The sequence below is a fragment of the Triplophysa dalaica genome, chromosome 14 (assembly GCF_015846415.1).
Source record: "Triplophysa dalaica isolate WHDGS20190420 chromosome 14, ASM1584641v1, whole genome shotgun sequence".
Taxonomy (NCBI): domain Eukaryota; kingdom Metazoa; phylum Chordata; class Actinopteri; order Cypriniformes; family Nemacheilidae; genus Triplophysa; species Triplophysa dalaica.
In genome coordinates this window covers 21,663,674-21,683,879 of record NC_079555.1, presented here as the reverse complement: position 1 = coordinate 21,683,879, position 20,206 = coordinate 21,663,674, and the positions used below count along the sequence as shown (strand labels likewise).

The following is a 20,206-nucleotide window of genomic DNA, read 5'->3' as shown; positions in this document are numbered from 1 at the left end:
AAAAATGTTAATCTATTGACAGCCCTAGTTAAAATACAATATAATTTGAAACAGATTTCAAGTGGCTACACACTAAACGCAAACATGACATGATGATGTCACAAATATGCTAATTAGTGTGTCTCTGGAAATCCTGTGGGAAATATGAATGACTGTCCAATAATCAAGCTTCCAACAATCCAATCAAATCATTCATGCCCCGTCTCACATTAGGCTTGTTTGAGATGCACCTTGCCTCGTCTGAAAGGAGGACGAGAGTAGGCGGCTGCAGTAAGGGAGAAGTGAAAACTGCGTAGCCCATTTTACTTTTTGTTTTCTTTCTTATTAAAGGTTCTGTGTGTAAGTTTCAGAGGCCACTATTGGCGATGTAGGAAATTGCAACCTAAAGCTCCGCTACCCCCCTCTCCCTCCCATAAGAGAAGCTACGGTTGCCGTCAAAGGACAAAAGGGTTCCGTAAATGATAGCGGCCATTATCGGTGGTGTTGATAATTGCAATCTACGTCTCGCAGGCGAACACCAGACTGAAGTTACGGACACAGGACAGAGATGTCGTCGTCTGAGACAGCAGAGAGTAACCTTTGCAAGTCAAGTGACGAGGCTTATTTTCAAAGAAAAATAAATAAATAAAGGTTACTTAATTCATCATTTACTGTTTAACATTGTGTCAGTGATTTTTTCGCTTATTATACAAAGCATTTTTTGGCACGGTAACTTGGTTCGTAATTTACAGCCTATTGAAACGGCTTGCTAATGCAAAAGGCATGTAATCTAACCGCGAAAGTCTTAGCAGACGTTTTTCTCATCATCACAGAGTCAATCAGAGGACTTAACACGGGTAGTAAGAGGGAGAGGAAGAGGGCGGAGAGGTAGGGGTGTTGGAGATGCAGGCAGGGCGAGGAGAAGCAGAGGACCTAACGTTACCCGGGAGGACCGCACAAGAGAGGATGTGAAAGCTAAGCAGTATTATAATATAACTTAAACCCGATTTGTGCAAATTATGATTGTAAACATGATTTCTAACTTGATTTGCACACGGCCATGCAACAAGGACTTCTACTACAATTACAAAGTGCTAAAAATGTACAAGGAGAAACGCTACTTCTCTTGATGATCAGCTCATCTATTAGCTAAAGCTATCAAACAAACAGTTCAGTTACATTGTGGAAATTAGACAAACTTACCGGTCCAGCAGAAAGCTGGCAACTGCGGCGTCGCTTAGCAAAGCTGTTTCCTGCTTCAGTGCCCTCCATTTGGGAAAAGCCACACTGATCTTTATTCGGGTTTTATTTCGTGTTTTTGTCTCGACTTCCTTGCTGCATCGTATTTTCTCTTTTTTGACGAAACAGATTGACGCTCTCTCGTGTGGTCCGCCCTTAGCGCAAATTTCCCTTCTAACCCCAACAAAAGAACCGATTCTATTTCTAATAAAAAACATGACGAGTGAATTTTGTTATTGTTCTTCCTCTTCTTCTGCCAATCCTTCTATGTAGTGGCGTGGCAAGCTGCCTCAAAACACAGGCGAAGAAGAACATAGTCCCGTGCATCCTTCGTTTTACGAAACGTGCTCAGTTTGTCCGTGTAGTGCTACTATAGAAACATGGCTGTGCAATTTGATAAATTACATGTAAGGGTGTGCCCGCGGTGTATATACATAAAATGGCTCATTGTAAGATAATATAAACATTTCGCTTCATTTTGTAAGGTATTTATTCACCACTCACAACATATTTTTGTATTATATATTACATTTTGGTGAATAAATCCTTCAAATTCCAACACACTGTATCTTTAAATTACTGTTCCTTTTTGTTCTGAATGACGGTATTTGTTATAGCTTTTGTTATTTGTTCCATTGTTGTTAAGTTTATTAATTGTTGTTCTGATCTTATCAGTTACTGAATCAATTCTTAATTATTGTAATTTTTACAGCCAGTTAAAATGCGCCATATTAAAATGTTAACATAAGATATACTTCACAAATGTATAGGTCTTCACTTAGTAAAACCATGGTTAACTACTTTCAAAAGGGTTTACCTGAAGAGCAAAGTTATTTATAATTAATTATAAATTTTCTAATAGTTTGGTATATTTATGAAACCTTGCTACCGTATAACAGATCCATACAGTGGCGCTTACAATTAGAAATCTACAGAAAGAAAGACTTAAGGCTACCTTTTGTGTAACAGATGGCTCAAAGATGATACTAGTAACAAACAAACCACCGTGATTTACTCTCATCTATAACAGTTTAGATAACCTGAATATATAACATGTTGTTATGCTGATAGCTCAAAACTAGCGCAACTTTGTTGTTTAAGCATGATAAGGGCCGAATACTCTTTCATTGACCCATATTACCGTAATGACAGAAATAAGAGTGCACATGAATTGTTCCATGTGAAAATGCGATCGATAAAGATCACCACTGATTTAAACTGCTTAAGTTAAAGTCTGGATCATAAGTTACTGCTCTGAAATATCACCGAATAGTAGAAATGAACAGTTTATATCTCATGAACACCACTTTCACAAGAAGTCTTCTAATGTGTGAAAGAGATCAGACAGCATTCACACAGTAAACATGACATGCAATACACATTTATTCATGACATGTAGTTGTAAAGAAAAACAAAACTGTTAAAATCCCCAGAACGCAAACAACATAGACAAGACAACATACTGTGTCGTATAGAACGGAACTTACCTTGTGACGTTTGTTTGGGTTGGAAACAATTGGTTCAAAAATACACACTGTATTTCCATAAGATGCAGCAATCTGTCAAAACACATCAACACAACTGTAGATTCACTGTACCAGAGACTAAACCAATGAAATCACTTCATCATGAACTATCTGAATTCAATTTAAGAGTCGACTACTAACAACCACTACAATCTACAAAAACAAATATATATCTAGAGTTTAATATGGCAGATATAATCTTTCTGTCTCACTATGATGAATCACTTGTGTTTGTAGTATTTGTCATTTAATTAGGAGAGTATGATGGTGAATGTCTAAGTCAGGATGTAGTATGTGCTCTTACCCGGCCCAGCTGCTGAGAGCACTCCACACAGCCCACCTGTATGTTTCCATTCTGAGCTCCGGGAATAATCTGAACACACTCAAAATCACTGGCCAGAATCACGATATCACAGCCTGAACCGTACGCCTGAAGAGAGAGAAGCACAGAGACACAACTGTTGAGACTACACAGACAACTCTTACATTTACTATCACCCCTTACAGGCTACTCAAGTTAAGGGAAAAGAAAACAGTCCACACACTCAACAACTATAATACTGGATTACACTGATTTCACTTCCTTAATATCGTTTTCTTTTTCCTTAACAACATTTTTGCAGTGAGTGACCACAGTTGAACAGGAACAAATGTAGCAACAAGAGTCACATCAATAACACAACTGAGACATGACATGAGAGAAATGAGTCAGAATGCCGATATGTCCGTTCACTCACTCAGGCTCATAATGTGTTTACAAAACAAACACCAATACCAACATAGTGTAGTTCTCTTCTACAGATAAGTTAACACACACACACAGAAGTATGCTGTCAGTCTGTAAACAGATGTGGCCAGATGATTATATAAATTCATTTAGTAAAGCATCTTGTGTTTTTCTGGGTTAGATCTACTGCAGGTGCTCAGTTCAGTTTTCTGACTGTGTTTAGAATGCCATGCTAGCATACTACAGTTTTTCTGCAACCAAATATATAAATATTAACAAGATGCACCAATACCATTACAATGAATGGGGAGGAATGCAATTCTCAATATGGCTGCTCTAGGGAAGGAAGTCCCGCATTCCAGTGAAATGAGCCAATCGTCAATCAGTATTGACTGAGGATTCTCTGGGGCGGGGCTCTCGTGAGGCACTTGCCAGCATGTGGGCATGCACAGTATATGAAGCAATCTATATGAAGGTGATTTTTAGCGCAATTTAAGCTTAACAAACCCAAGTTATGGTTCAGTGCATATCAGGTTAAATTATTGATAGGACATATGCTGTGTAATTGTGATTTTTGCCAGCGATTTAAAAAATATCAGCCTTCCCCCATTCAAGTAGATTGTGGACTTGCTATTAACTGCCCATAAGGCGTTGCAAACATGGCCGCCGAGTGGCATGACTTCCGTAAACGGACTTCAGGGCTCTAGACTAACTTTTTGCACTGGTTGCACTTTTACATATAACTTTTTTTCTTAGGTGCACCAGCACAAAAGTTAGGTGCACCTGAATTTTCGACCGCATCGCATTTAACATTAGCTGGTTTTACCAGTTCACTGTTTTTTTTAAATGTCCATATAGGCAAAATTTACTTGTAAACGATTATCTAACAATATGGCTACAATTTTTTATTGTCCGTCATTTTGACTGACAGGCTGGTAAAAAATCTGTCATTATCTATTATTACCCGTCACTATGGTGAAAGGTGGCGTTAGGTGGTAATTAGTATGTTCGTGACGTCATCACGCTGTGCTTATTTACAAAAGGAAACAAACAAACATTACAGACAACAACTAATAGGCAGTAAAGCAAGTTTTACGTTGTTTATCATGTGCATGGTGTCTTGACTTTTGATCATCTCTTGTATGTCCGGCTCGCATGAGCAGCGGAGCGGGGATAACTCCCGGTGCTGCAGACTGGGAGCTCTGTCATCTCACGAAAACATTGTATAAAAAAACTTTGCATGCCATAGTTGACACAGGACTGGCGGGAAATGTGCATTGATACTCCTTCATTCTTCATGTTATGTGGTTTACATTGATAAACAGATGTCGCCCAGTGCGACATCCGATGGGTTTTCCCAAATCACATAACATACGTCTAGTCAGTACCAATGACAGGTGAAGACACGCAAGTCACTTCGCGAGCATATCACGCTGAAGGGAAACGGGGATTTACAAATTGCCCTCATTGTAGTCCGCCAGAATGACGGGCGGCCTTCAAATTTTTCTGTCACTGGTAAAAAAATCTAGCAATGACAGAGAATTTTTGGTTAGGCGACCTTGGGACACACATGTAAAGGAATATCTGGACCACGGCCAATCAGAGGGGGTCCACCCTTCACTATATCTGATTGGTTTAGACCACGATATGGGCCTAATGTGTGTCTCTTGTTGAATCACAGGGAGACTTTCAGAGTTGCGTAGACTTTTTTTCTCCCTAGAACAGCTGGTCGAACCGGTGCGATCTCTGATTATTTTTAGTGACTGGGCGATAGAGACTGGTCAATGAGAGCAGAATCTCATTGAGCCTGATGTTAAAATGCCCAACTTTATAGCAAAGAAAACATGTTTACAGCCTCGTACCAAAACCCATCATGGTCTATATAGCTCATTTTACCCTTCATGACAACTGTAAAGGGGTGAATTTTCTGTTTAAATGATATTAGGCCTTAAAATTCTGCATAATTAAGGTTGTGGCCACTTGAGTGACAGGTGGATCGTTGATCTTTGGTCATTACATCCACCCACGTCCCGCCTCTTTGCCCATTTTTGATTGTCAGGGAGTGATGCGTTGCCAAGATGGCGACGACCGGCTCCGCCCACTTAAGGCTTCAAAATTGCTCTTCACAAACCTACGGCTGACATCACGGAAACTATGTCCATGTTTTATACAGTCTGTGGTCAGAGCATACTGTATCCCACAATGTAATGTGCATGACTTCAGCCTTCATTTCCACATTCCTATCTACCATCCATTAAACCTGACATCAAATGTACCATAACCCTTCGTTTCCTAATCTAAAATAGTGCTGAAGTTCCCAGGTTGGCAGCCTTGCCCCAGAGTCTTTATGGATTGATTTTATGTGCTCTTTTTATTGGGACGCAGGACTTCCTTCACCAGAGCGGCCATAGTGAGTGAGCCCTGTCTTGTAAATATCTATTTTCTTTGGCTAGACATCAATATCATGATGAAGTTTATAGTAATATGCATCTAGGGAACTATTACTTGAGAAATAATTTCGCTACAGCATAATGCTTTTAAACAAAATTTAGAAAAATGTGCATCACAATAACAACATTTCTGGGTAAACAATGAATTATGCAATGTACTTAGGTCATATGACATGTTAAATAATGTTGTTTTTTTTAAATATCATTGCATACTAACAAATACAGCTTGTGTCTACATCCTTACTATAACGCTGATGTTCTGACACAATGTAAACGATCTAAGACTCAATCCAGAATGAAGAACTGAATGCTGCACCTGTTGTTCTGTGTGTGCGTTCTCTTCCTCTTAATGATTTATTAATGTGAAGAGAGCAGACAGCCACTGAAAGCAAACAAGCCTAAAATGACTCTCATTCCCATTATAGACATGACTGGACAAACACACACACACAACACAACACGACACAATGTGAAGACTAATATAAATGTTTTAGTTCTGTTTTTTACTTCCAACATGTTTTTTTATCTTTATTAGTTCCATCATTACACCTTTGAGAATATTTGCACTAATACCATGTATCTTCATAGTGTAAACCTATACTACACGTGTATGATTTTCATGTCATTTTTTTTCTTTTCTTTATTTGTTTACATCTGCATTGAACTAAACTCATAAACTGGTCTAGTATTAAATGTGCTTACATTGAAAAGTGTAGAAAACTATTCTAAAAAAAAAGAAACCCAAACCCTGTGTGACACAACAGTTTATTTGTGTGTGTAACCAGTCTTATCTGAACTTGCTCTGAGTGGGACTCAAACCAGCGATCTGTACAACATGAGTGACAGATGCTGTAACAGGGCGGATAAAGGCCACGGCCTCCAGCGTCTGTCACTAGAGCTTCTCTTGAGGTCAGAGGTACACAGCTCACACACACTGACCGTTACGTGTGTGCATGCTTGCGTGTAGTGAGACATCATTAATAGATATACGGACACACACAATGACTCATGCTGTCTGTCAGTGTCTTCAGTGTTTTAATACACTCCTCACAGATCGAAGCTTTGAGCTCATAAAGGACACAGTGTGAAGCAACTAGCCCTAAACAACAATATAACATAAACTGTTCAACATCTTCAAATGTACATTTATATTCATGCGCCAGGCATGGGCAGACACTTCCAGAGCTATACATTGACATCAGTACGTGTGCAGATTAAACCCCTTGACCTTTGTGCTGCTAACACAATAATGTATCATTGAAACACTACAGCTTTAACTGAACTCAGATCTGTCCATAAACATACGCACATAAACCAACCATCACTAATTCAGTTATTCAGACAATACTTCAGGTTATGTTCTGCTAAGTGTTTGTGTTCTTGACACACTCACACAGATAGAGTCATTTCATTGTGTACCTCAGTTTATCAAATCAACTTTATGTACTTTGTACTTCGTGTTCAACAAACAACACAAAATGAATGATTTTGACACCATTGATGAATGCTACAGTCCAGTGTTACAGTCCAGTGCCTGTATGTAAGATTAGTATTGTATTGAGTTCAGAGGCTGTCATAAGTGGATCATCTCACGTTGTTGTGTATTTTCAACAGTTTCAATATTAGAAATAACTTCTATATTGATTCAATGGATTTATTACATTTTTTTATTCTCATGGATGGATTGCACTCAGGGGAAAAATTATCTTTATATAATATCTTATCTTATAATAAATCTTTTAAAATCAAAATCTGGATTTGAATTTTTTATGTTACTAGAACCTAAAGATGTTATTTGAAACTTTAAAACAGAAGAGAGTGTTTTTTATCTTGCCACTTTCTTTGTCAAGAAAACAAATTTTTACTCAAATTAATCAAATGGATTTATAGTGTTTTGGAACCAAACTCTTCATTTACCTTTTTAAAGAAACATCTTTGCTTGAATAGCTACTATCTGCTGTCTCAGCTGATGACATCTTCTTGTACTGTGGCGGTCACAGTCATGCTTCGAAAGGGTGGGGGGTGAGCGGAGGACTGAGAGATTAAGTTGAAATTCTCAAACTCACCACTAGTCGCCTCTACAAAACCCACATTGCAACATTAATGTAAAATCCACATAGAACTTTTAACAATAAATGTTTGGTGTAATTTGTTGTAGTTAAAGTTTATGAAATAAACACCGTTTAGGAAAGCGATGGACTGCAGCAGGGCTTTATTATTAACGAGATGAGTATACGTTTAGAAAATATATTGGGAGAACTTCTGTAATTTTTGATCTGTCATAAAAACCCACATTATAGCATGTTAACATCACAAACAGGATATTTTGTTTTTAAAGGGGTCATATGGTGCCGCGAAAACATGTTTTTCTGTGTCATGCATGTATTAGACACATAGAATTGCAGAAATTAAAGTGTGGGAACAAAAGATGCATTCTATCTAAAAGCGAATGCTCTCCCAGACCTGCCTGAAACACCTCATGTAACCACACCCCCACAAATCTACATCAGGTGGTGGTCTGATTTGACTAAGACCGCCCAAATGTACAAGTAAGGTAGGTGTACCTGTCAGTACAACTGAAGAGGAACCTGATGTTCCAAATATGGTAAGCGGCGTTACATTTCCAACACTAGCTTGCCGTATTCGACCAATCACTACGCACTGGTTAACTGGCCAATCAGAGCACACCTCGCTTTTCACAGCCATGAGCTTTGTAAAAATTCTGCGCGTTTCAGAGAGCAAAGAGGAGATACAAACATGTTTTTGAACCTTAAATCATGTACACACATTGCATAACATCTAAAACAAACCATAACATTCGTTTTAGCCTCATCATATGACTCCTTTAACAAAAGGCTACAACTAGCAAGAGTGAGTATAGGAGGTAAGGACATGTCAACATTCCAAAAGTATTTCAACTTCCCTCCTACACAACAACAGACAGCGTTCATATTCTTCTATGACACACTCACAAACACAAAAACATTCACACATATTGTGAAAGTGAAAGAAAATTTAAAGAGAAATCCTTGCCCACATGATCTAATGTGAAAGTGTGTGTGTGTGTGTGCGTCTGGGGATAAACCAAAGAGAAGCAATCAGACTGAATTGCCGGTTTCACTTCTCATTTTATGCATCGTAACATCACGGTTATGATCATCTGACGTCACATTAAGACAGGTCCGTCAGGTTTTGATATAAAAACATTCTTCAGTGAGTGACCCTCTTGAGGATGCAGTTTAATTCCTGCACTGATCTTCACTAAACAGCATCATGATCTCAATGAGATGAAAACAGCAGCGCTGGCAAAAGAACCTGATGCATCATTCGCTCAGGCCACACAATGTGTGGGTTAAATTCTGTTGATCATTTCCTTCAAACATATTTTCTCTGCTTTTACCTCCAATAACTTCATTCTATCTATATTTTATCATTCAATTTGACATCACCTTCTCTAGTGTGAAAGTTTGATATCCAAAACGACGAAAGCCAACTGTTTTCAATGGTTATTTAAATTCTAAAAGCAGCATTTAAATCATCAAATGTGCCATAAACTAAATATTTTTATTGGATACCAATGTATACGTGGGCAAAACAATCATTAAAAAATACTGTCTATTGTAGAGTGATACCTGTCAGGTCACGTTAAAGATGTATAAATTGAATGTGGCATATTTGTTAGGTTTAGCCTACTTTCTTAGTAATTTTCCACTTGAACATGTTACATGTCGTCATCATGAACACCTCCTGGATGACATGAATTTCAAATAAAGGCAGCATTAACACAAAGGTTGAGAACTGGTGTGCGGCCATTTTGTGTGAGATGTGATGTAGCCTATTATGTTTCGATCCACATGTTACAAAATAAGCAGGAAATATTTACTCAGAAGCACATAGTTTTGCTTCATAAGACATGTATTAACCCCCTGCAGTTGTGCGGATTACTTTTGTGATGACTGATGAGCTTTTTGAGCTTCAAAAATGGGGCACTATATAATGATGATCCAACACGGCGGCAGTATTTAAAAATACCACAAATGTGTTTAGCTGAAGAAAGGAGGTCATGTACACCTACGATGACATGAAGTTGAGTAAACGATTGAATTTTTGGATAAGCTGTTTCTTTTTACATACATGTGCGATAGATGGAATCAGGTTATGAGAAGAACATCATCTGACCGGTTCAATGTACTCTCTGATGTCACTGCGTGTCTGTGTATGCATGTGTGTAAAGCTGATGCATTCAGCAGCCAAACCACAACGGCTGTGTCCAAAAACCTTTCTACACAGAAAGCATTTATAGGTAATATTCTGTATTTTTATATATATATATATATGTAGTAGAGTAGGCGGGGCGAGACCGTGGTTCGAGTCCGGTGAGTAATTGTGAATAAGTGCCAGCTGTGCGCACACCGGCCTCGCATCACGTAGGAGGTTGGGAGCATATAAAAGGAACGAGCGACCGGACCGTCGAAGAGAGAGGACTGGGCCCGAACATATGTTAAGTTTGTATTTGTATTTATATTTATGTTTTGTTCGCCGGCGGTCGTCCGTGAGGGGCCGCCGGCTGTTTTTATTTCTGTTATTAAATGTTTAAATGTTTGCCGGTTCCCGCCTCCTTCCTTCCATTTTATGGAGATACATCATACATATTTATTCTGTGTAGTATTACTTGTATGCACCAAGGGTCTGAGAGTAACGCAATTTCAATCCTTATATGCTTGTACTGTACCTTCGACAGAATTGACAATAAAGCAGACTTTGAGGTGGTGTAAAAGACTGTAGGTGCACTCACAGAAAACAGACAGCTGAGAGGTCTCGAGTCATCATGAGTGAGCATTAAAGCTCAGCTATAAACATAGACTGCGTGTGATTCACACAGTCATGCATGCACGTGCAGATTTTGATATTTTAGCTCGCTACACTTAAAGGGATACTTCACCAAAAAATGAAGATTCTGTCATCATTCAGTTGTTCCAAATGTGTATAAATGTCTTTGTTCTGATGAACATAGAGAAAGATATTTGGAAGAATGCTTATAATCAAACAGATCTCAACATATTAGGAAAAATTATATCATTTTTTTTGTTCCGTTGAACACAAAAGACGACAATTTGAAGAATATAGGACAGCAAACTGTTTTGGGCACTTTTCACTACCATTGTTTTTTTCCTAGTATGGGAGTCAATGGGGGTAAAAATCGGTCTGGTTATAAGCATTCTTCCAAATATCTTTCTCTGTGTTCATCAGAACAAAGACATTTATACACATTCGGAACAACTGGAAGGTGAATAAACGATGACAGAATTTCATTTCTGGGTGAAGTATCCATTTAAACAGTGGCATTTAGCTATTCAATGATGTGACTAGTTTTTATAAATCCAGTTCCGTTCACTTGTCAGTGGCTGACATACTGTAAGTGATGAACTCTTTACATCAACGGTATGCACAGCCGATGGTGATCACATGCTAACACAAGGGCTGTGTGTCAAAATTGAGTAAGCTGCCTACGTACTAACCTACCTAAATAGAAGGGAATATTTGAGCATCACAGGAATCTTCTGCGTCATAAATGCAACTGTATTGCTGTCTAGGAGGGCAGATGAGACACCGACAGTAGGTCACCCATCACCACGCAAAAGTGATCATGTCGAATCATTAAAACACACAACAAGCGTGAGTGCGTGACACACAGCCGTGTATATCTACACATTGACACACTGCAGGACAGTGTGATTGTGTGCGTGCGTGCGTGCGTGCGCGCTCTTGATCTGGATCAACACACATACATCTGATAACCTTGAGGAGATGACAGATGGCACACTGAGCCCGTGCACGGATCAAGAAGATGATGATGCCCACGGTGTCGTGCACAAAGCATCACGCTCGATCATCGATCACCTTCTCGTGCACAGGCGTGATAAAAGGTTTATCTCACCCACCGTGAACGGGATGTCGTGGACGCTTCCCACGGAGTAGCAGCAATCCCCCGGGTTAACGGCACCCGTTAGCACCTGGTGTAGATGCATTGTCGTTGAATGATGAATTATTTACAGCAGCGACGCTCGGCTTCTCTCCATCTACACCGGGAATCCCATCCGTGCGCGTCCGCGTCCGGCCCGTCCGCCGTTCATCCGACTCTAAACACACCGCGCGCTAAACAAACACGCTACCGGGCAATTAATGTGTCACGGTCACCAATTCACTGCATATGTCGGTTAAAATCGGTCGTGTCGCCTCGCTGTCGACATTAACAGCGGATTATGCGTCTCTCTTCCCGCTGCTGCTGGTGCTGAGACGGGAGCGCGCGGCACGATCACTGCGGCGGCGCTCGTGCTCTCTGTGCGCGTGACCTCACGACAGCGGGGTTTAGAAATTATAGACTAGATCATATGATTGACCAGCTACAAAAGTGGAATTGATAAAAAGTTTTAAATAATTTATTTGCGTCCTTGTATCACAGTTATTTCAAAAGGGTGTGCCTATAATAGTAATAAAGAGGTGTTTTAAAATAACCCATATTTCATTTAACAAATAATTTGTATTGCTATTTTCTGTTTTGTTTGTTACTGTCAAACAAACGTGCGTCGCGTTATGCGTGTTTCTACTTTGAGGCAGTAGCCAGTCATATCGTTTTAATCAAATTTGGTTAATTGAAAAAAAAATTAAAGGATTTTCATATACGCAGTTTTTGTTTTATTGATACAGAGGAAACAATTCTGTCGCTCTGTTTTTATACAGATTGCTCTTTTATTTAATTTAAAAATGTATCCGCCCTTCGTCTACCGTGTGTACATCTAGGGCCTTGTTCAACGAGTGCGCGCATGACGCGTCTGCTGCTGCACGCTGTCATTGCTCGGTAAGCAAAGAGAAGCGCGGGGGTGTTCGGTGTAGTCCCGCTCGGTACAGATCACACTGAGCACAGGTCAGTCATGAAGAAACTGTGTTATTGTATCTGACGTCACAAACTACCGTTCATTTGAACACACTCGGTCCTAAAACTTGTCACGTGCAGGGAATCCCGACCCCCGCACGCGCTGCTGTGGTGTATCCTGAAACGAGATTACGTGACATTCATAACATTTCATGACATTCAGAATGAAGCATGACATTAACAATAAGATATCGCATTCGTGTGTGATAGTAGCCTACTTAACTATTATGATAAAAGGCATTAATGACATCACTTCACACTCAAAAGCTTCACCAGAAATGTGTAATTTTGGGGAACGAAAATGTTCATTTTGTAGATACAATAATAGCGTGTTATGTTGTGAAGAGCACTACAATGACTATTGTGTATATAGCAACCATCTCATTTATTTCTTTTGTAAATGTTTGTCAATGTGTTTGTCTTATGTTGTACATGTATGTGTGCATCTGTACAGTGTGAATGACATGAACATATCCCTAATGATGTTCAAATCAAAGCTACACCCCTGGGCTGATGATCATGTGATCTCTGTGTCCCAGATTGTGAGTGTGGAGGTCACTCATAGACAACACAAACCCATCCCCACAAACACAGTTATATGTATCACACAACACTCTTATCTGTGTTATTCATTGACTTGTGCTGAATGTCCTCAATGGATCTTTGTGTTATTTCAGGAATGTGGTTTGTTCAGCTAAATTGTTTGTCTGTATCATGTGATTTTAAAGGGCCGGTTCAAACTAGAGTGAAAATTTGCTCATAGTAACACTTTACGTTTAGGTTCTGTAATACACCTCCATAAAAGGGAAGGAAGGAGGCGGGAACCGGCAAACATTTAAACATTTAATAAAGTAATATAACAGCCGGCGGCCCCTCACGGACGACCGCCGGCGAACAAAACATAAATATAAATATAAATACAAACTTAACATATGTTTGGGCCCGGTCCTCTCTCCTCGACGGTCCGGTCGCTCGTTCTTTTATATGCTCCCAATCTCCTACGTGATTCGAGGCCGGTGTGCGCACAGCTGGCGCTCATTCACAATTACTCACCGGACTCGAACCACGGTCTCGCCCCGCCTACTCTACTACAGGTTCCCTTTGTATCTAATTTATAAATGCATAATAACGTTATTTACAAATGTTTGGTAAACAATTAATAAGCAGTTATAAATTGCCATATTAACTCACAGTTTATTTATTCATCCTTACAGTCACCATGAAATTATACAGTATTGCAGTGATTATTATAAATGATTTATACGCGCACACTATTATTATTTTTTAATTAATTTGCACTTGTAATCTTTAATCAGAAACAATAAGCTCCTCGCCCCCTCTCAAAGCTTCAGCACATGACAACAGCAAAAAAAAAAGAGGTAGGACTATACTGACTGTCCAATGGCCAGGGATTTTATCCCTACCCTCCAGGCCCAAATTTCAACAAACCAATCAAAAAGGAAGGGCAAAATAAAGCCCTGCTCTACATCTTTTCAGAAGAAGGAGTCAATCGCAACTTCTGTTTCATGGTCACCTTAAAGGGATATTTCAGAGGGGAAACAAAATTCCCCCATGTTTTACTCCCCCTCAAGGCATCCTATCAGAATATGACTTTCTTCTTGAAGAATAATGCAGTCGGAGTTATAATACCACGTATCATTTCTGTTCCAAGTGGTAAGATGGGAGTGAATGGGGGGCAATTTTTTGAAGCTCCAAAAAGTCCAAACATATTTTAAAGAACTGCTCGACACGGCTCCGGGGTATTATCAAAGATCTTCTGAAGCGAATCGATGTGTTTGATTAAGAGAAATATCCATGTTGACAGCGCTATTTATGTTAATATCTACCTTCCATTATCCCTCGGCTGTGTGTGAACCAGAGGCTTGTTTTTCCAGCAAATGATGCAGGTGTGTCGTCAGTAGGATGCTGTCTACTCTTTGCGGGAAAGACAAGCCTCTTGTCAATTTATCTAAGCAATGACAACTTTTTTCGGCAAACCTATAATTAATGTTGTGACTGCTCATGCACATGCAGTTACACATGTCAGCCTGCAGATGGAGTTGATTTAAATACTGTTTTAATGAGAGCATGCTAAGGTCAGTTTGTGCTTTTCTATCACCTTTTTTACAGTTTAACTGCTTAATTGTCCTTATTCAACCATATATCAATAATATTAAGGGAGTAAGCATTACACAGTGACATGATCTGATAGTATTCCAATAAAATTCCTGCATTGTGCTGGATTGTGATTTGCAAGCTAACATTGCAATTCCTTAGCTCTTTAGGTAAATGCTGTTACTGTATATATTAAATAATAGAATGTTAATGTATTGTGTGTGTGCAATATCGACTAATATGGAGATAAAACATTATCAGATATGTTCAATTTTGATTGAAATGATTTTAGTAATAGTCCATGCACTACAAATTACATCATGTATGTTAATAGTGTGTCATGGTTTCACCTCTCCTGGTCAGGTATTTCTTGGTTTAGAGGTGGAATCATACAGAATCCTTTGTTTCATGTGGGGAGAGATGTTTTTTGACCTTGTGGTCTTCCATACTCTCCCCGAGTCTCGTCTGTGTTCCCGCCCTTTCCGTATCATTAGCTTCCCCTTAGTGTTTGATCTGTTTCACCTGGCCCCCAATCAATTATCCTGTGTTTGTCTCCCTATTTATAGTCCTCATGTTTCATTGTCCTGTGCTCGTTCATTGTATATGATACCCGTGTGTATGTAAGTGTTGCCTTGCCCGTGTCTTGTGACCTTGCCTTGCCTTGCCTTGCCTTGCCTTGCCTTGCCTTGCCTTGCCTTGCCTTGCCTTGCCTTGCCTTGCCTTGCCTTGCCTTGCCTTGCCTTGCCTTGCCTTGCCTTGCCTTGCCTTGCCTTGCCTTGCCTTGCCTTGCCTTGCCTTGCCTTGCCTTGCCTTGCCTTGCCTTGCCTTGCCTTGCCTTGCCTTGCCTTGCCTTGCCTTGCCTTGCCTTGCCTTGCCTTGCCTTGCCTTGCCTTGCCTTGCCTTGCCTTGCCTTGCCTTGCCTTGCCTTGCCTTGCCTTGCCTTGCCTTGCCAGTAGTTTGTCAGTTTAGTCTTTGTCAAGTGTTTGTTAGTCTAGTGTTAAGTGAGTCCTTGTTCCTGTATTTAGTTTTCTCAAACTAAGCGTTCAAACAATGAGCACGTACCGTAATTTGTTGTTAATTATTTACTTCCTTTTATGTTGATCACAATTCATGTTATATTAAAATAAAATATGAATTTTGCTTTTAAGATTTTTTTTATATATAACTATTTTCATAAATATTATAAATATTTAGATTTATTTATTTATTTTGAATAGTAGGGGCGCAATCTAAAATCTTGCCTAGGGCACCAACAGATGCTGGGCCGGACCTGCTTATACGCCACACACATGATGTGAAGTGATTACTGACAGTCATGTGACAAGGATCACAGTCATTTGACACACACACACACACACACACACAAGCTCAGAGATGAGAGGAATGACTGTGCTGGTTTGTTGTGTTGATGAAGATCTGTCTGACATCCTATCACACGTCACCTATCACACGTTCGTGTTTTTGAGGCTTTTGTTTCCAGAACACACACACACAGTCTCCTGTCTCCTGCTGATGTGTGGTTGAGATGTGCAGAATAGATACAATGACAAATGCATTACATTACACAACTGCTGTATATTGTACAAATGAGGTTAGAGAAAAGTTTTTAGGCCTACATGCCAAAAAACAGAACATTCACCTGAAATAATTTTCTAATTCCAGCAGGAATTGACAGAGTTTGTGTTTTGTAGGAAAAGGACATAGAACGATATACTGCATGTCTGGTCATTGGTATTTTACGAGGGGTGGGACCTAAGCCCCTTATGTTATGTGAAAATCTGTGATCCTTTCGAAGACTGAAAATGTTTCACATCACAATTAAGAAAAATCTATTGTGACTTCTCACGTTTTGTCTCTGCGTGACACGCATCATGGTTTAGCGCTATTTTACGCGTTCATTCCATAAACCTATTACATTTACAATGAAACAGAAGTTGTGATTGTCTTCTTTTCATATTATTCATTTTGGTGTTCCCTCATCGATTAAATTGTTGTAAATTGGCTCTTGCTAACAAAAAGGAGGCATATATGAACTTAATTGGGATTAAAATGTCTTAAATCCGCATTTCCTATGTCTTTGCCCTCCATTTAATCGAATCATGTACGTCTATTCGTCACGCAGAACAAAATAGGTGGAACAAACTAACAAATAACATGTTCGCAGGGGTTTGTTAGATGAGTGGACTGGACATTTCCACATGGAGAAAAGTTAGAGCTTTAGCCATGGTGAAGTGCAAATTTGTTGCTATGAATTGGTCTTGAATTTCATTCTGCATGGTATTAAAAGGGTCTCAAAATGTCATAAATATAACTCTCAGAAACCTGCAGATACCCTGTATGAATGAATGCCAGTTTACAGTCTTTTGTGTTCTCCTCACGACAATTTGGCACGACAATCCCATTGGACACGCGGTGTCACACACTACCGGTTCGCACTGAACACTCAGTATTTCAGCCCTTTTCTGAGTATTATATTAAGAGATGTTTTTGAGAAGGAAAGAGGAGCTTAATGTTTACAAGTGCAAATGAATGTTAGAAATAATGATGTGCCGTGTGAACAGATAAGCCATTATTTCCCATAAGATGAGAGACCAAATCACTTACTTTCACTCTGTTCCTCTCTGGTGGAATGAGGAATGAGGTGCAGAATCCATCACAACCCTCAAAAACACCGGAAAACATACCTGTTCACAATCCACCACTAACTGTCTACTTTCTAAACATTTTCCTTTTTTCTTGTTGTTCATCAGCCATTATCCTTCTTATAGACATGGCTTGGTAAACTACAGTTTTTGTTCATGGCTCATTGACAAAATATGAATTGCTCTTTCATTTGTATTGTAAGTCATTTTGGATAAAAGTGTCTAATAAATGAATAAGTAAGGGATAATGTACAGTCAGAAATAAGCCCCGACAGTGTGATCAGGACCCAATGCAAAGTGGAGGCTGCTTGTCATTATCCTGATTATTACACAGCTACTTGCCACATATGAAAAGAACTGGACATGAAATGTGAATTTGAAATATTTTATTAACTAATTTTTAATGAATGCAGACTTTCAGTGAGGAAAAGTTTGGTTTTAATGTAAGAAATGACGTTCAAATGTCACAATCAGGCAACTTTGTTTAATCATTTGTAAAATAATGTCATGTTATTAAAATATATATTTAACTTTCTAGCTTCTAAAATGAATAAAGCTTGAATACATATAGGCATACATCATGGAGTACAGTGGGGATTTCTTTCCTTTTATGATGTGGTGCTCTGGAATACTTGATTCCATCCATCCATTTTCTACCGCTTATCCGGGGCCGGGTCGCGGGGGCAGCAGTCTAAGCAGGGATGCCCAGACTTCCCTCTCCCTAGACACTTCCTCCAGCTCTTCAGGGGGGACACCCAAGGCGTTCCCAGGCCAGCCGGGAGACATAGTCCCTCCAGCGTGTCCTACGTCTTCCCCGGGGTCTCCTCCCGGTGGGACATGCCTGGAACACCTTCCCGGGAAGGCGTCCAGGGGGCATCCGGAAAAGATGCCCGAGCCACCTCAGCTGGCCCCTCTCGATGTGGAGGAGCAGCGGATCTACTCTGACCTCCTCCCGAGTGACCGAGCTTCTCACCCTATCTCTAAGGGATCGCCCAGCCACCCTGCGGAGAAAGCTCATTTCGGCCGCCTGTATCCGGGATCTTGTCCTTTCGGTTATGACCCACAGCTCATGACCATAGGTGAGAGTAGGAACGTAGATTGACCTGTAAATCGAGAGCTTCGCCTTGTGGCTCAGCTCCTTCTTCACCACGACAGACCGGTACAGCGACCGCATTACTGCAGAAGCTGCACCGATCCGTCTGTAAATCTCCCGTTCCATCCTTCACTCACTCGTGAACAAGACCCCCAGATACTTGAACTTCTCCACTTGAGGCAGGAACTCTCCACCTACCTGAAGTGAGCAAGCCACCGTTTTCCGACTGAGAACCATGGCCTCAGATTTGGAGGTGCTGATTCTCATCCCAGCTGCTTCGCACGCGGCTTCCAACTGTCCCAGTGCATGCTGAAGGTGCTGTCTGATGGGGCCAGCACAATGACATCATCCGCAAAGAGCAGAGATGAAATCGTGTGGTCTCCAAACCCAATGCCCTCCGGCCCCTGGCTGCTCCTAGAAATTCTGTCCGTAAAAATTATGAACAGAACCGGCGACAAAGGGCAGCCCTGCCGGAGTCCAACATGCACCGGAAACAAGTCTGACTTACTGCCGGCAATGCGAACCAAGCTCCTGCTCCGATCGTACAGGGACCGGATAGCCCTTAGCAAAGGGTCCTGAATCCCATTCTCCCGGAGCACCCTCCACAAGATGCCGTGAGGGACACAGTCGAATGCCTTCTCCAAATCCACAAAACACATGTGGATTGGTTGGGCAAACTCCCATGAACCCTCCATAACTCTGGAGAGGGTATAGAGCTGGTCCAGTGTTCCACGACCAGGACGGAAACCACACTGTTCCTCCTGAATCCGAGGTTCTACCATTGGGCGGATTCTCCTCTCCAGTACCCTAATACTTGATTCTGATTGGCCAATCGCTACATTCCAAGGTCTGATATTCCTAGATAACAACGTCCTCAAAACTCATATCGTGTGCAACCCAGATGCTGCAAATCATTTTGACAGGCACAGTTTCATATTACACAATATAAGTATGTCTTTCAAAAACATGACATTATATTTACAAATGATTAAACAAATTGTGTGTTCGCAATCGAGGTTGTGTCATTAAGGGATATTTCAGCCATGAATCAAAATGTCCCCATGTTTTACTCTCCCTCAAGGCATGCTGACTGAATATAACTTTATTTTTGAATAATAATGCAGTCGGAGTTATAAAACCACCTATATGTTTTCTTCCAAGCGGTAGATAAGGAGACAGTCTCCTCTGTGTGGGAGCTTTCAACAATTTGGTCAATATGGATATTCCTCTTCAACAAGCGCATCACTTCGCTTCAGAAGACCTATGGCTGGAGTAATGTAGACTAACTGATGTTGTATTGTAATGCAAGAGATAACACTTTCTATTGAGAAGTCTGATGTACACATTTCCTTTTTGGTTGGACAACCATAGAAACCACTCTCTTCTCCAATGCCTCAGTGATCTCAACAATGTCTTGAGCTTTGCTTGACCAATTTGACGAGTTCAACAAGATTTCACCAAGAGTTTCAAGATAAAATTATCTTTTCCGTTTGATAGCACC

The 20,206-nt window shown here is 40.3% G+C and overlaps 1 protein-coding gene across 2 annotated transcripts in view; it reads right to left on the bottom strand.

Moving 5' to 3' along the window:
- dmxl2 (Dmx-like 2) overlaps window positions 1–12,226 on the bottom strand; it is a 44,008-nt gene extending 31,782 nt beyond the window's left edge. For both annotated transcript variants that reach the window (XM_056765615.1, XM_056765616.1), the window contains exons 1-3: window positions 11,864–12,226; window positions 3,049–3,174; window positions 2,706–2,777 (exon numbers count right to left, since the gene is read on the bottom strand). In XM_056765615.1, coding sequence (XP_056621593.1) covers window positions 2,706–2,777; window positions 3,049–3,174; window positions 11,864–11,950 — 285 coding nt within the window. In that variant the 5' untranslated portion in view covers window positions 11,951–12,226. The remainder of the gene's footprint in view (window positions 1–2,705; window positions 2,778–3,048; window positions 3,175–11,863) is intronic.
- Between the last annotated feature and the right edge of the window lie 7,980 nt (window positions 12,227–20,206).